Genomic DNA, 18253 nt, shown 5'->3' with positions numbered 1-18253 from the left:
TCTTGATGTGTGTCCAGTGGTTCCTTTCATTGCTTTGTCTTCTTTTATCTCTGCCTCTTCATCAGGATTTCACGACTATTCCAAGCTGACAGAATGGATTTCCTTTCATAGTAGAAATAACTGTTCATATGATAGATGGCAATGAACTGAAACTTTCTCATTTCACAAATAGGATGACAGAAGTCCTGTGAGGCTAAATTATTTATCTAGAAATATAGCAGCATTGTCTCAGAATGAGACGTGTAGAATTTTTGTCCTCTTTCTGACTGTACCCACCACCTCTTGATAAAAAGAGCCTGGTATCAAATGGGGACCATAAATTCGCGTACTCAAAGATTAGAGTATCCTAAGAAGAATCTGTGGAGGTCACCCACATTCAACTACTGAACTCTCATGGCAGTATTCAGAAGAGAAAATATGGGTATATGTTTTCATTTCTGTACCAAAAATAAGATGAGCTTTTCCAGATATATAAATATTACCATATCCCCCAACATTGAGTTGTTTCAAAATTACATTAGGTTCCTATACAGAATTAGAACTAGCAAATTTCTAGAAACAAACAGATGAGTAAAACTTTTAATAAAAGCAAGATTCTTGATTAGATATGAGACTTAGAGGATTTGCTTTATCTCTTTGGGATTTATTTCCTCATCTGATGTGAATGAATTGACTAAAAATGGAGGTAAGATGATCACACATCAATTTCTGTAAGTATTTTGGCCAGGCAGCCATAACTACACATTTTTCAAGTTCCAACTACTATGATTCTCCAATAATTTTAAGTCAGAAATAAATGTCATTGTTCCTTGTTATGTTTTTCTTTCAGATAATTTCATTGTCTCTTGGGAACTGGGTGTGCTAGACTAATTCCATGGAAAAAAGGAATAATGTAACTGAGTTCATTTTCTGGGGTCTTTCTCAGAACCTAGAGGTTGAAGAAGTTTGTTTCGTGGTGTTTTCTTTCTTCTATATGGTCATTCTTCTTGGAAACCTCCTCATCATGCTGACTGTTTACATGGGCAACCTTTTCAAGTTTCCCATGTATTTCTTCCTCAACTACTTGTCTTTTGTGGATATTTGTTACTCTTCAGTCACAGCTCCCAAGATGATTGTTGATCTACTAGCCAAGAGCAAAACTATTTCCTATGTCGGGTGCATGTTGCAACTCTTTGGAGTACATTTCTTTGGTTGCACAGAGATCTTCATCCTTACTGTAATGGCTTATGATCGTTATGTGGCTATCTGTAAACCCCTACACTATACCACCATCATGGACCGGAACAGATGCAATAAAATGTTGTTGGGAACCTGGATAGGAGGGTTCTTACACTCCATTATCCAGGTGGCTCTGGTAGTTCAGCTACCCTTTTGTGGACCCAATGAGATCGATCACTACTTTTGTGATGTCCACCCTGTGCTGAAACTTGCCTGCACAGATACATATATTGTTGGTGTTGTGGTGACAGCCAACAGTGGTACCATTGCTCTAGGGAGCTTCGTTATCTTGATAATTTCCTATACTGTCATCCTGTTGTCCCTGAGAAAACACTCAGCAGAAGGTAGGCGCAAAGCACTCTCCACATGTGGCTCCCACATTGCTGTGGTCATAATCTTTTTTGGCCCATGTACTTTCATGTACATGCGCCCTGATACTACCTTTTCAGAGGATAAGATGGTAGCTGTATTTTACACCATTATCACCCCCATGTTAAATCCTCTGATCTATACACTCAGAAATGCAGAAGTAAAAAATGCAATGAAAAGACTGTGGGGCAGGAAGGTTTTCTCAGAGGCTAACGATAAATAGCTGAAAATAATAATTTAACCTGAATGATCTTAAATTTTCTTTTCAAAGACGACAGTAATAAAGACTTCACATGGGTTTTGAAGGAATAAAAGAGATAATAAAACATTCTACACAACTAAGGTATTATTTATCATCAATATATTCTAATATTTCATATGTAGGTAAATTTTCTGAAAGACCTAGGCTAGAGGAATCTTATTAAAATCAGAAGTTCAGCACCATTGTTTACTTCTTCCCATTTTGGACTCTGCCATTTTCCTTAAAGAATGAGAGTCTACTGGAGGTATTTAAGGCCATTTTCTATCATTTAGAACTGTGAAGTAAACATATTGAGCACTCAATATGGATATGTTTCTTGCACAATAGGATACAAGAAGAATAACAGAGATCTGAGCTAAGGGCTCTGATCTAAGCCAAAACACAATAGAAACTAAACCTAGCAAGGCTTCAAAAGGAAGGGACGTATGTGCACATGAAAAAGATATTAAATACACTTAAAAAACAAAAGATCTGTCCTAATCCTCTGCTCTGGAGAGAAAGCTTTCCATTCTCTAGGACTCATTTTCTTTACCCAAATAGTAAGGATACTGGAGGAAAAATTGCCTCAAAGATCTGCATGGTAATTCTAATATCCCATTCATATGCTCCTGCTACCTGACTAATCTTGACTTGTCTGGGGCCACTGGTCTCCATTGACATGCAGTTACTAAAAGGAAAAACTGAAGAAACTGAATAAAAATAAATACACATGTGATGAGTAAGTGACTTGATTCAAACAACAGGGCGAATAAAATACTGAAAGGCCTAACTGGGAAACTGTATTTTCTCCAGTGTTTGAACCAAGCAGTTTTACTGAACACAGTGAGCCCTTTATCACACATCTCTTCTTCACTTCCTGCAATCTGAGCTTTATTTTTCTATAACAAATGAACACATCACTGATTATTCTTCTTATTACTTCCTAGTCTTTTGCAAAGATCTGATTATTCTGTTACTGCCTGTACCTGGGTGTTTATGGTAGAGTGTGTCTGTGTGTGTGTGCACATTACATTAAGATCTGTACATAGTCTTTAAAAAGATCATCTCTGAAAAAAAATAAAATAAAATAAAAAATAAAATAAATAAATAAAAAGATTATCTCTGTTGATGCATTCACATAGATAAAGATAAGACCAAAAGTAGTGCCATATCTGGAATAGACGTTACAATTAAGAAACTTTGGCCCTGGAAACACACAAAATCATGTTTATTGTCCCAGCTTGGAATCTCAATGGACTTCCACTTGCTCAGTTTTTGATGATGACTAGATCAGTGCTTCTCTAGTTTGTTTGATCATGGGAGTCATTTGGAGAAACTTTTGAAGAGATAAAGTGTCTGTGTTATGAGTTTCCAATTTATTAGGCCATAGTTAAGGGACATTCAAAATCCATATTGCTCATCTTGTAATTGCTATACAGACAGTGGCACATCTGAGCACTTCAATTTGGAAATACTGGGAGTAGATGATACTTGATGTTCTTAGAGCACAGGGGAACTCTGAGTCAATGAAATCCAAGCAGCCGCACCTTTAAATATATGCCCCTGTCTATTCTACTAACTGATGCAAAGGAACTAAATTTGAACTAAATTTAGAAAAGAGTGCAATAAATGAATATTATCCATTTGTAACTTTCCTCCACAACACTCTTTTAGTCATGCCTTTGAACTAAAGTCTTGACTAGCAAGGGATATTCATTCTTTTTGTTTTTTAAAGGCTTTATTTATTTATTCATGAGAGACACAGAGAGAGAGAGAGGCAGAGACACAGGCAGAGGGAGAAGCAGGCAGAGGGAGAAGCAGGTTCCATGCAGGGAGCCCGAAGTGGGACTCAATCCTGAGACTCCAGGATCATGCCCTGGGCCGAAGGCAGGCACTAAACTGCTGAGCCACCCAGGGATCCCCAAGGGATATTCATTTTATTGAACATCTGACATCCCTTAGAAAATAAAAACTTACAGATTTATTACTCTCAGAGACTAAGAAGAAGGACATAGTAAATGGTATTTAGATTTCTATCAATGACTTTCTACATTTACTCTTGTTCACAAAAGGTCCTCAGAGTCAGTCCCAATCAGAGGTGCTCAGATGGTCTATTCTTGGTTCCTTGGAAAAAGATCATTTCTTTCATTAGACTCTCCCCAGTTTCAGTAGGGGTGATTCTGGTTTATACCATTTTATTTCATAGACATATGATCACAGCCTTGCCTGCCAACCACTGGAGTTTTATATTTTTTGCAGTTTTTCAACCTTGCTGTTATAAGATGACAGATTGACTTTGTATAGAGCCTTCATTGATTGAAATAAATAGCAACCCTTCTGATTTTCCAGATAGATAAATTAGTCTGTTTCACAGTAGAAAACAAAAATGTATCTCCTTTTATCTTCCAACTAGTGTTTATAATTCTGTCCTTAGGAGTAGCAAAACATTTTTAAACATGGTTTCTTGCACTGCTCAGTTTAATATGTAAAATATATTCATCTTCCTTCATATGTAATCCCTTTTTTCATTTTAACATATCCTGGAAATTACAACATTTGTCATATGCCAGAGGCTCTATAATTTATCATTTTTATAATAACTATTGTGGACATACCTCACTTTGACAGTGTTTCAATATATCCATATCTTTCATAGTGACCAGTTTTGTTCCGAGGTATAATGCAAACTTCATTACTTTATTCAAATCTTCAAAATATGTCTTATTTCACATTCTAGTATTTAAAAATCCACCAGAGAAGTGCACCACAATATAAAGAGAGACAGACAAAGCCTAACTTCCATAAGTCAAGGGTAATGTCAAACATCACATGTACAGAATATAAATTTTCATTTTAACAAAGATTAAGATAACATTTCTCTTTTATGCCTGACAAAAATAGAGCTGCATTAGGTATACCTGAACCTACCCTAGATCAGCTAACCCCCACCTTTTGCAAAGACACATGAGCAAAAACTAAATGCTTGTTGTATAAGCTACAAATATTCCAAAGGCTTGTTTACACAATGTTATTGAGCTGTCTGATCCAAGAATAGCATGATCAAACTGTAGAAGTGGGGATTTGAAGGCCTACTCTTGAGCTAATAACACCTCCAGTATGTTTAGTGTAAGATAACTTGAAAGGAGTAGTATAAAAGGCCAAGCAAGAGAGAATGGATATAAGGGACAGCACATAACCTTGATTATATACATAAGGGACAAATTCTAAATACCTAAATATACATCCAACTTCCCTTTCACTATTTCAACCATGGATAATCACAGGAAAAGAATGACATATTTATTATACTTGAGTAGGTTCCTTTCCACCCCTCACCTGTTGATAAATTATGAGAAGAATGTTAACCAAAGGATAAATAACAGCCAGGTTCAAATGGACTTCTGAAATGCCTGTCTTCTTTGGGGAAAAACCAAACAGCAAATTTGTCACACTGAGCAAATTTAATTCATTATCAGGGAATGTAGCCTGTATATGCTTCAATAACAGGTTTATTAAAAATAAGCACCAGAATTAGGCAAAAGCCCATACAGCTATAGACACTTTTTTTTCAGGACATAACTGCCACCAAATCAACATCAAAACAAGAATCCTGACTTAATCTGCTATTGTCTTTCTTACCTCCTTTTCAATATACTTCATTATTTTTCTGCCTCCCATTATGTTCTAAGTTTCTGAATTTGCAGTCAGTACCCATGTCAAGGTCTTTTGGGGAAGGAAAAACTATTGCTGAAATCATCATCAACTATGGCTAATTCCTGTAAATGTACTCCTCCCCTTAAAACCCAGATACCTACAGAACCATAAATAAAGAGAAAAAGCCCATGGTTGCCAGAGGGAAGGTAGGTGGAGTGGAGTCAGGCAAAATGGTTGAGGGAAGTGGAAGATACAGGCTTCTGATTATGGAATGAATAAGTCGCAGGAATAAAAGGCATAGCATAGTGAATGTGTTCTATTGGTATTATAGTAGCAGTGCAAGGGGACAGGTGGTAGCTACACTTGTGGTGAGCACAGCAAAACAAAGATTGGTAGAATCATTATGCTGTACACCTGAAACTAAAGCAACATTCGGTATCAACTGTAATCCAAAACAAACAAACAAACAAAAAGAGACTTCTGGTGCACAAAGGACAGGAATACTTGAAGTAAATACAATTCAATTTCTTTACGGGGACTGTACTGAAGAGGATGGAGCACCAGAAAATAACAAGTCTGGGCCTCTCATATTTGCAAACTTGGTGAACCCATTCTCTGGGCCTTGGTTCCTCTTGTCATGCTCGGGGATGGCCCTAGATGATGTCAGAGGCCCCTTCCAATTCACAAAACTTGAGAATTCTTGTATAAACTGGAAACACCTCAATGCACCGAAGTTGTTCTTGGCCTATGTTCCAGTTTTCAGTGAGTTGCATCTGCTTCTCAAACTAACTTTCTGTTTCTCACTAGTATAAGGGACTGCCTGAGTCAAAGTGAGACAAATTTGCATCACACAAATGGTAGAAGAAAAATGTCAAAATATGCCATTTGCATTAAGAGCAGTGAGGATCTACAGAATGTACCCCAGGGACATCTATGTCTTCAGGTGCGTAGCTTCCCTTTTTTAAAAATATTTTATTTATTTATTGGGAGGGGGAGGTAAGAGCAGAGGGACAAGCCGGCTCCCCACTGAGCTGGGAGCCTGATGCAGTGCAGAGCTCAATTCCAGCATCTTGAAATCATGACCTGAGCTAACGTCAGATACTTAACCAACTGAGCCACCCAAGCAACACTCAGCTGTGTGGCTTCTTAAGCTCAGGGTCTTTTACAGAATGGGAGATTTTCCACATGGCACATTTACAAAAAGCATCAGTTTGCACATTCATGAAGGATTTTAAAATGAGGTTATTTTAAAATGAGGTCATGGAGTTACATTCAAAGGATTGAAAAGTGGTGTTTATTATCTAATTTGAATTCTAATTTCTGGAATACACCATCATTAGGGTACTAAGAATTAATTACAATAATGACAGTGTGAATAGTGTATGTCATTCACCTGCATTCCATTATTTTACAAGCATTATCTGTTTATGTAAAGGGTTAAAATATAAAATAACACTTGCAAATTTGGGGGCATTGCTTGATTCTTCTATTGCAATGGACACCAGTAAAAAATGGAGTGCTTAAGACCTCTCTGTCTTTGTAAGAGGTGTCTCAGTCAAAAATCTGTTTCCTAGGGATCCCTGGGTGGCGCAGCGGTTTGGCGCCTGCCTTTGGCCCAGGGCGCGATCCTGGAGACCCGGGATCGAATCCCACATCGGGCTCCCGGTGCATGGAGCCTGCTTCTCCCTCTGCCTGTGTCTCTGCCTCTCTCTCTCTCTCTGTGTGACTATCATAAATAAATAAAAATTAAAAAAAAATCTGTTTCCTAAAGCAAAGCATAACTGTCAGACCACACAGTCTTTATAGTTAGCCCTAATAAAAGTGCTATATGTCCACTATGTCTGGGATCATGATGGACAGAATGTTCCAAATGCCAGACATGAGTTCCAGAATGTTAAAGCTGGCAGGGACATGGAGGTCATGTGATTCGTCCCCTTTACATAGGTTCAGAAAAATAAAGTAACAGAAAGAAGGTGGTTAAGGGCCCTCTCTCTTCAAGTCTTGCAACTTTTGATGACAACACACCACCTCTCTATACCTGCCATATTTGCTGACATTAGGATGCTGTGGATAGAAGGTGATCCAGAGGATGGTTTGAACCCCAGGGACTTCATTTCCCTTCAAACCGTGCATCCCGACACCACATTTTCCTCATGGCATTCTTCATGTCTGTGTTTCTCAATGTGTAGATGAGAGGGTTGAACATGGGAGCAATCATGGTATAAAATAGGGCAAACACTTTGTCATTACTGACGGAATCAGCCATGGGGACATATGTGAAGATGAGAGGCAAGAAGAACATGAACACAACAGTGATATGTGAGCCACAGGTAGAAAGGGCTTTGCAGCCGCCATGGGAGCCTAAGAGAATTGCAATGTAGCAAAGTACGAACAGCACAAAGCAGGCGGCCTTCACATCTTCATCACTAAAAAGTCCCAAGAGAATAAATTCTGTGATGTTTTCATGTCCCATTGCTTCTGTGGGTCTGATTATGTAGAGGGGAAAGTTAACATACTGGAAACACCCAACTTTTTAAAATTATTGATTTATTTTAAAAGTCATTCATTTATTTGATAAATATATGTTGATTGTTTATTATGATGCAAACACCAAAATTAATGCTAAGGGTGCAGCAGTATACAAAATACATACAATCTATCAACAAGTAGATATAGTTCATTAGAGTAGCCATAGCTAATAATAATAGCAGAAATAATTAATTGAAAATATAATAAATCCCAAAGTCTCATGCTTACTATGAACAACAGGGCGAATAATTAGAAGATGAAATGTTCTTTTTTAGGTTAATTTTGAGGTGTGATTTCAGTAGTATACCTTAAGAGTAATTTTTGAATCTCTGTTATGTATAAACAGTATTGAGGTTATCTCTTCTTCAAGGGCAGTCTTATCATTCTCAGTCCTTCCCAGGAACTAAAGCTGTGCTGAACCTTGAAAGTTCAGTAGCATCATTAATCATTAGTGAGTTCATCATTTTAAATATTAGATCTCTAAATGACAATTTAATAAAGTGCCTTTTACACCTTTCTGCGAACATTGAGCAAAGATCAGATCATTGGGGAAGAGTTGCTCCACTGTATGAGGTTCCAGTATATTTGTGGCTTCCTGGAATTGACCTCATTTCCTAGATCACTTTTCATTCTAACCCAGGAGTTTTAATCCCTTAGTCCCACTTTCTTTCACTTTCCAGTAAGACAGCACCCCTGCAGGGTCAAATTGCATCCAGAGATCTTTTTTCACTAGATCTGTTTTAAAATCTTGTATTTCTTTTAATTTAACCACTTTCTTTCCTTAACAGGCTCATGGGCCCCAGTCCTGAAATATTAAAAAAATAATAATAACATATTGCTTTGGTGCAAAATATTAAACTATATCTCTTACTTCCTTTTGGCAAAAAATGTATCACAAAACTGCTAATCTCAATGCCCAGCTCTATAAAACATAAATGCTACAGACTGATTAACAGGTGTCAGCCAGTTTTTGAAGGGCTATAACAACATTTGAACAATACTTTTTACTTTTAGAAAAATGTACATTTGGCATACAAAGAGATTTTTAATAGGATTTGATGGAGTTGTGGATTTTCAGTTTAAATTCCATCCATGAACCACAAATTAACAACCTGTGGTCTAATTTCTTGAAAAAAATCTCTGAAAAATATCACGTAAATAAAAACAGTTGCAATGACTCTGGGCTATGGTGTTATTTGTTTAAAATAAACAGTTCAATGTTACTTTATCTGTGAGTTATCTATTCTGTCCTTTTTTTAAAAGATTTTATTTATTTATCCATGAGAGACACAGAGGGAGAGGCAGAGACATAGGCAGAGGGAGAAGCAGGCTCCATGCAGGAAGCCTGAGGTGGGATTTGATCCCGGGACTCCAGGAACATGCCCTAAGTCACCCAGGCGTCCCTATTCTGTCCTTAAAAACAGAATTCCCTCATTGAATATAAGCCACCCAGGCGTCCCTATTCTGTCCTTAAAAACAGAATTCCCTCATTGAATATAGAATTGTATTATAAGATTAAAAATATTGTAATGAATTAAAAGATTATACCATGTTTATGGCTAGGCAGGATCAATATAAGAAAGATGCCAATTATTCCCAATTAATACATTCAATAATTAAAACAAAAATTCTGACATTTTTCATCAAAATCTGATTCTAAAATTTAGAAAGAATAGCCAGAGTAGCTAATCTAACTTTTTGAAAGGAAGATCAAAGAGGATAGACATATCTTTCAGAATTGAAATATACTATAAAGCTATAGCAATTAAAAAGTTGGAGGTAGAGGCATCTGGGTGGTTCAGTCGGTTAAGTGTCCAAGTCTTGAGATCTTAAGGTCATGAGATCAACCCCCAAGTTTGGCTCCACACTCAACACAGGGTCTGCTTGAGATTCTCTCTCCCTCTGTGTCTGCCCCTCTTGCTGTGTTCTCTTTCTGTATCAAGAATAAATAAATAAATATTTTTTAAAACGTTGTAGGTAAAGACAGATTGCTGGACTTGAAGACAGTCAATAAATAAATACATTAAAAATATATAAAAAATAATTAATTAATAAACACATATATATTGGAATTTGTTCCATATTTTTTAAAGATTTTATTTATTCATAAAAGGCAGAGAGAGAGAGAGAGAGAGAGAGAGGCAGAGACACAGGCAGAGGGAGAAGCAGGCTCCATCCAAGGACCCTGATGCAGGACTCGATCCTGGGTCTCCAGGATCAAGCCCTGGGTGGAAGGCAGGCGCTAAACCGCTGAGCCACCCAGGGATTCCAATTTGTTCCATATTTAAGTTGAAATTTCAAATTGATTTAAATTCCAGGAAATCAAATTGATTTGAATTTTAATAACTGAGGACTTTAAATCTCTCTCTGAAAAAAAAATCACTCATAAGGCACAAACAATTATAATCCAGATGTCAAAAAATACAAATGTATCCAAAAAAAGTAAGAAAAAAATTGAGAATATTTAGAATGGGTTTATATCTTATGTAGGAACATTTTTAAAGCAAAGAACATAAAACAAATTCATAAAAATGTAAAATCTATTTTAAAATCTTCCATATGACAAAACTTCATACGAACCAAATATTTTTAAAAGCAGCAAATGGGAATAAATATTTATAAATCCTGTGAATCGATCACATAAAGATAAGTAGCCCAATTTTCTAAAAGAGCAACATTTTAGGAAGGCAATACATAGAAAGAAAATCACAACTGCCCAAAAATATATAAAAATATTCAACCTCACTAGAATTAGGGAGATGCAGGAATGAGATATTATATTCTCACTCATCGACTTCATAAAACTAAAATTTTAAAAGGTATTCATTAAAATTTTTTATGAGTGACCCAGCAAAACTACCCAAGAAACTATACAAAAGGATATTCTTCACAGACTCATTCAAATTTGGAAAATAGAATTGATCTAAAACCTGAAAATAGAATAGAAATAAGGGGTGGTATGTTCTCATTATGGAAAACTACGCAATAGTTTGATGATACCTAGGAGAGATCTAACATGATACCAATCACTAAGACATTCTTTCGTGTGGAAAACACAAAAATAATCACAGTATGATAATGTGCATGCTAAAAAAAAAAAAGAACACAGTCACAGAATGTCATTTAGTTTCTGTGAGAACCTCTGTACTTATAAATTAATAGAAAAAATGTGGAAGGAAAGATTTAATTCTCAGAAATAAAGGTGATGGCCAAAAGGGATTTTAGTGTTATACAATGTTTTAATTTCTTTATTAAAGAGATTATATTTCATTATTACTTCTGTACTTAAAGTTAATTTCAAATTCATCATTTTATAATATGGTTTAAGAAGAACACAACACATAAGGAATGAAATTAAGCAGAATAAAAAGTAATTCAGTAAACTCAAATAACTTATCACTAATTACTACATTGTTTCCTCAAAGACTTTAGCATGTTTAGACATAGATGCTCTTCCTCAAGCATCATATGTCATCAACTGTCATTTAAAAATGTAAATATATTGGGCAGCCTGGGTGGCTCAGTGGTTTAATGATGCCTTCAACCCAGGGCATGATCCTGGAGACCCAGGATCGAGTCCCATGTCAGGCTTCCCTGCATGGAGCCTGCTTCTTCCTCTGCCTGTGTCTCTGCCTCTCTCTCTCTCTCTCTCTCTCTCTCTCTCTCATAAATAAAAAAAATCTTTAAAAAATAAAAATAAAAATGTAAACATAACTATACTGACACATATGTACCCAATTTCCACACTCTTTCATGAGGAGATATTTGATACAAGGAAACAGGAAACACATTTATATCTGCATCTACCTTCGCACTAATATCTGTATGTCTTTTACACCTATATCTGGATTTGGTCTTTATATCAGCACTAGACATGTAGTTATACTTTTGCAATCCTAATAGGATTTAAAGAAATTTCAAGGTGATTTATCAATCTCTAGCTCTTATTATGGAGGACACAAGCTCATAATTTGCTCTTTTCATGGTTCCTTGTTTTGCTGAACTAACTTTATTTTTTTTAAGATTTTATTTATTTGTTTGTTTATTTATTTATTTATTTATTTATTTATTTATTTATTTATGATAGACATACACAGAGAGAGAGAGAGAGAGAGAGAGGCAGAGACACAGGCAGAGGGAGAAGCAGGCTCCATGCACCGGGACCCCGACGTGGGACCCGATCACGGTGCTCCAGGATCTCGCCCTGGGCCAAAGGCAGGCGTTAAACCGCTGAGCCACCCAGGGATCCCCTGCTGAACTAACTTTAGCTCTTATTTTAGTTTTAACAGAAGGAAGCAGCAAATCTGCAACAGAGATTGGTAAATAATCAAGATGTGCTACGCAAAATGTTAACAGCCTCTGATAGGTATGGACTTGTTAGAAATATCACATACTTAAAACTTCTGATTACCTAAAATTTTCATCTCTGCTGGAACATGTTCATGAAGAAAATCTTCACCAGACAGCATCCTAAAAGGGACAGTCAGGACATTGATGTTTGCTCAGCCTTACTACAACCTCTAAAAAGGCATTTAAAGGGGAGGAAAATACCCAACCCCTGATGTTCAGGATCATCTTGGTGTCCTTAGTCTCATAGAAAATATTTAATAGGGCACAAGACTGAATGGCTAATCTTCAGTTCCTAAAATAAAATTGGCAGTTTTATTTTCAAAGGAGACAGGTCATCCTGGTGGAAGAGAGTGCTGGAATTTGGCTGAATGCATTCCAGTATATGGTCCACTAAATTTAAATAATCTTAAGCAAGTTACAAAGCCTCTGAGCATTGTTTTTTTTTTTCATCTGCAAAACAGTGATAATAATAACCAACCACATAGGATTATTGTGAAAATCAGATTAAAATATTCCTATAAAACATTTAGGTACAGGGATCCCTGGGTGGCTTAGGGGTTTAGCACCTGCCTTCAGCCCAGGGTATGATCCTGGAGACCCGGAATCGAGTCTCACATTGGGCTCCCTGCGTGGAACCTGCTTCTTCCTCTGCCTGTGTCTCTTCCTCTCTGTGTGTAACTCTCATGAATAAATAAAATCTTAAAAAAAAAAATTAGGTGCAGATATGTGCATTTAATACATCATGAAAATTAGCTAAGTATTAACTCATTATAATTTAAAAATATCTAATATTCTATAAATGCTTCATCATTCATAGGACAAGGGGGGCTCTGGGAATAGTGAGTTTAACATGCCACTGAATAGAAATTTCTACAGAAGTCATAAAGTATTTTGACAATTCACCACTATTGAAAATACCAGACTAATGACCAAGACTTGGGGTAGGTAATAGGATTTCCCCTTTCATAGATGGGAGAACTAAAACCAAAGGAAAAATTTATTCATGAAGACCTCCAATACCCTGCAAAATATAGTCTTTCTCTTACTGTTTAGAGTAAGTGAATCAAACACTTCAAGCAAACAATTATTTCATGCCACTATTTTACTTAGGTCATTTTGTAGTTTTCTGCAGGTTTTTGAAATTTTAATATATATCTAATCTATCATTGTTAAATGAATAGTCGTCAATTACATAAATTAAACTTCTCTAACTGTGAACATTGAATTTTTCTTCCATACTATCCCTCTTCATTTCAAATACAGGGATTATTGTTCAGTAGAACAGACCTATGGCATAGTGAGGCAAGAAATAGAGGTTCTTGTCCTGATGTGCTACTTCCTGGACCGTGTGATTTAGGAAAAAGTTTCTCAGATTCTTTGGGTACCTATTTCTCTTTCAGAAAATTAGGAATTACACTTTTTGTGGATCCTTCCAGCTGCAGAGAACTAATTTTTTTAATCAAGTGATTTACTGACTCATTTACCAGCTTCTCAAAATTATCAATTAATTTTCAATCATTTTCCTACTATCTTTATTCACTTTATCATCTATTTTATTCAATTATTTGTTTTTTCTCAAACTTTTATGGTATTTTTTTATCATTGCTTTCCTATCTAAAGTAGAGTACACAACAGTTCACAATTTCTCTTAGCCTCCTGAGCTGGCAGCTAAACATTCTCAAGTTTGAAATCAGGATTTCAAAATAGTATTCCCACTTTTCATTTTTTATTACACAGACATTTTAAAATTGTTTTGTCACCTATTAAAATGCTAAATTGTGGGATCCCTGGCTGGCGCAGCGGTTTGGCGCCTGCCTTTGGCCCAGGGCGCGATCCTGGAGACCCGGGATCGAATCCCACATCAGGCTCCCGGTGCATGGAGCCTGCTTCTCCCTCCGCCTATGTCTCTGCCTCTCTCTCTCTCTGTGACTATCATAAATAAATAAAAAATTAAAAAAAAATTTAAAAAAAAAATGCTAAATTGTTACACGAATTAGAAGCCTAAAAGATTATAAAAGAAATCATTATCAAGGAGATACATTTCTATAATATTATTCATGCAAAAAATTACCTTAGAAAACAAGTGGATAAGGATAGATGATGATTCTATAGCTGCTCAGAGAGATAACACAGACTCAGGCATGCAAAAATAGAAAAGGTAAGAATAAAGAAAAGATAGAAAAGAAAAAACAATAAGAACTCACATTTTTAGTATCAGCCGATTCCAGTTAATATTTAAAGGAATATCATTGTCTTCTTGAACTCATGACAATAAATGAAAAAAAAATCTTCAAAATCAAAAGAATGAATAGATCTATTAGGACAAAAAAGTAATGAAAAAAGTCTCACACTTGGTAAGTAGTTTTCAAATTATATTTAAAATGTAATAAATCACTGAATTCTATTCATGTCAGTAATACTACATTATATGTTAACTAACTGGAATTTAAATAAAAACTTGAAACTACAAAATATATCTTAAAAACTAACTATCTATACTCAGAATAGGAAATGAGAAGTGTATCATAAAACTGGAAGGAAAATCACAATTGCGTTTCGGTCTTTCTTTCTTGCCTTTTTTCACTTTGGCGCAATAATGAGCAGAAAGGTCTATTTCCCTAAATGCTTGAAGTCTGGGGGCTGTTGGAGAAGCTGCAAGGGAACAGCCAGGAAGAGTATTTCAAGTCACTGCCAGCATGTGTGTGCCGTGTCATTGGCAATCCCTATAGGAATTCTTGGACAAGGCTAGTAAAAATAAACTCTGGTGATTTTAATTTGCTATTGCTTTTGTTTTTTCAAATGTGCTTTTTAAAATAGATTTGTTCTAGATTGCTTCAAATATATGATACTAGGCAGCCCCCGTGGTGCAGCGGTTTAGTGCCGCCTGCAGACTAGGGTATGATCCTGGAGACCCAGGATTAATTCCCACATCAGGCTCTCTGCATGGTGCCTGCTTCTCTCTCTGCCTGAGTCTCTGACTCTCTCTGTGTGTGTGTGTGTGTGTGTGTGTGTCTATGAATAAATAAATAAAAAATCTTTAAAATATATATACGATATTAAACATCAAATGTAGGTTTTATGGTCAGTGACCAAAAGTTTTTGAAATGTCTTATTACTTTCTACACAAGGAATAAACCCTAATGCATTCGTTATATTTATGAAGGGTCTTTCATTGCTTCCATTACCAAGGCTAATTATTTATTAATATTGAATGTGTTGGGCTTTTGCTTAAAATACTTAAGGTCAAACTTAAATGTCCCCATTCCCACAAGGCTCATCTTCATTTTATCTCCTTTCTGAAACCTAATTCCATCCTCCTAGTCATCCCATTACATTCTCAATACCTGATTTCACCAGATTGTTTGAATCCCACTTCATAGATTTTCCAAGAGTTTTTTGGGTTTTTTTTGTGGGGTTTTGTGTCTATTTTTTAAATATTGGTATTCTTCTCTCACCTTCTTAACAGACTAACTCAATGAAAATTAGGTCTATTGTTTCTCGTTTAAATTTTAATGATGACCAGTGTAACAGAAGTCATTGGAAAGTCATTACAATGTGCCAGTAATTGTGCTAAGGACTTAAAGGGAGTTTTAAAATGTAATGCACATAATGACCCCATGAGATGATATGATTAATATTTCCACAGAGACACAAAGAAATAATTGACAAGACTAGGCAGCTAGTAACTACTACAGTAGAATTTGACCCTGGCTAAGATACTTTACTGATCCTACAATGACTGTGACAAGTGCTATCACACTTCACACAGAGTAAGCACTTAAGAAGTATATCTAGATTTTTACTAAAATAATAATATAATGTACTAAATATTTCAAAATGACCCTTAAATTTTGAATTGTGGCTTTGGATACATTTTTTTCCCAGCCTATATATACATCCCACTCATAGTAGAACCTCAAAAGCAACAAAATAAATTGCTAAGATATTTTTTATGGTTTTGATTAATTGATGATGGTGAAGTAACATAAAATTTGAAGGATTTGGTTTTCAGTTTTTATTGAATTACACTTATAGTTCTATTTCACTACCTAAGCAATTTAATTTTTGTGTTTTTGATGTCAGAAACACTGCAAGGAAGACTGATTATTTTTTATGTGTGGGCATGCATGTGTGCATGTGAATGAAAACAGAGAGATGGCTGAAGGATGCACCATAACAACGCATCAAAACCTAATTAGATATGCATCTTAAGTATTTAGAAGAAGAAGCAATTTTATATGACATACGTTTGCCAGATGTCCAGGATGATTTCGTGTTTACCACCTCAGTCACTGAACCCAAAGGGTCTGAATTTGAATCCCAGGTGTACCTTTTACCAGCTATGTGACTTTGAGTAAGACACTTAACTCATTGAAATTTAGATTCTTTACCTATAAGTACAATTATCTTGTACATCAGTAACACTTAGTCACTATTATTATTAGAATTAGGATTACTGCTATTATTTATTATTATTATTAGAAACTTTCTGATACAATTTACAAAGAAACTTGGAAATAGCTACAGGACAAAGCATTCAGATCACAATCTGTAGACAGAAGTCATTGACAATTAAGAACAAGATCAGACAATAGGTCACTGTGCAAAACTCTGTCATCCTGAAATGTCAGTTCCCCACTCCAGGTCCTCATCAATGGCATTGATATGTCCATTTATGTAGACAATTTTGTATAGCTGAGTTAATTGTATAAGATACGTGATGAAGATCATATATTTAGTTGGATTCAATGATTAAGTAAATATAAAATGTTACTTATACTTCCTCTAAGACTACTCCACACCTAAGGGAATGTCGTATTTTCCTCATGGATAACATTTGGAATAGGATGCAAAGGTGGCATATTTAATAGAGATAAAGCTATCCTCATTTTAGAAACACTGAGTTGTACATTCTCCATTTTGGGGTTAAAGCCATAATTTTTCAAAACTTCTTTAACACTGTGGTAGACATTATTCCAAAATGCCTCTCAGGATTTCCTGCCATAGCCCCTGGGACTGGAAATGTGATAATATATCATATGTTAAATGTTAAATGTAGGGGCACCTAGGTGGCTCAGGGGTTGAGCATCTGCCTTTGGCTCAGGGTGTGATCCCGTACTCCTGGAATCGAGTACTACATCGGGCTCCCTGCATGGAACTTGCTTCTTCCGAGGTCTACGTTCTGCCTCTCTTTCTCTGTATCTCATGAATAAATAAATAAAATATTTTCTAAAAGTGTTAAATGCAGAATTACATGTCCAAAGGGATTTCTAAATGTAATTAAGATTACTGATCTATGCTGACTTCGAGTTAAAAGTTTGGATTTTATCTAATCCCACAATTGTTGAACACTACATCTGTGTCTAATGATGTACTGTATATTGGCTAATAGAATTTAAATGAAAGAAGAAAGAAAAAAAAAGAAAAAAAGAAAAAGAAAGAAGAAAGAAAGAAAGAAAGAAAGAAAGAAAGAAAGAAAGAAAGAAAGAAAGAAGAAAAAAAGAAATTTTTTTTTCCTAATTGGTAACTGAAGAATAAGAAAGATTCAAAGTACAATTAGAATAAAATTTCCCATTCCTAGCTTTGAAGACAAAGGGGTCACACGTGCAAAGACATCTGGTAGCTGAGAGTCAACTTTCTCTACCTACCTTCCTGCTATCTGCCAGCTAGAAAATTTCTGGAGACAAGAGACTCCATTTTGAAGCTCCATTTTCCTTTCTAATGCATGAATTCTTTAACTGGGCCAGAGCAGTGCTAATTTTTCAAGAAATTTCTCACAAAATCCAACAAAACAACTGTCATTAGGACCATAAAACTACTGATAAGAACTTTATGAGGACAGAAGAGTTAACTACTGCAAAGCAGGAATAGTTTTGCTTGACAGCATCAGTA

General features: G+C 35.7%; 1 protein-coding gene across 1 annotated transcript; it reads left to right on the top strand.

Annotated features, from left to right (window-relative positions):
• The first annotated feature begins 874 nt into the window (after positions 1-874).
• Positions 875-1810, top strand: LOC112912537 (olfactory receptor 4S2). Its single transcript, XM_025989222.1, has one exon. The coding sequence runs from the start codon at positions 875-877 to the stop codon at positions 1808-1810; it is 936 nt and encodes a 311-aa protein (XP_025845007.1).
• The last annotated feature ends 16443 nt before the right edge of the window (positions 1811-18253 follow it).

This window comes from Vulpes vulpes, chromosome 5 (assembly GCF_048418805.1).
Source record: "Vulpes vulpes isolate BD-2025 chromosome 5, VulVul3, whole genome shotgun sequence".
Classification (NCBI taxonomy): domain Eukaryota; kingdom Metazoa; phylum Chordata; class Mammalia; order Carnivora; family Canidae; genus Vulpes; species Vulpes vulpes.
The sequence above is the reverse complement of the archived record's forward strand: the minus strand, read 5'-3'. Positions and strand labels throughout refer to the sequence as shown.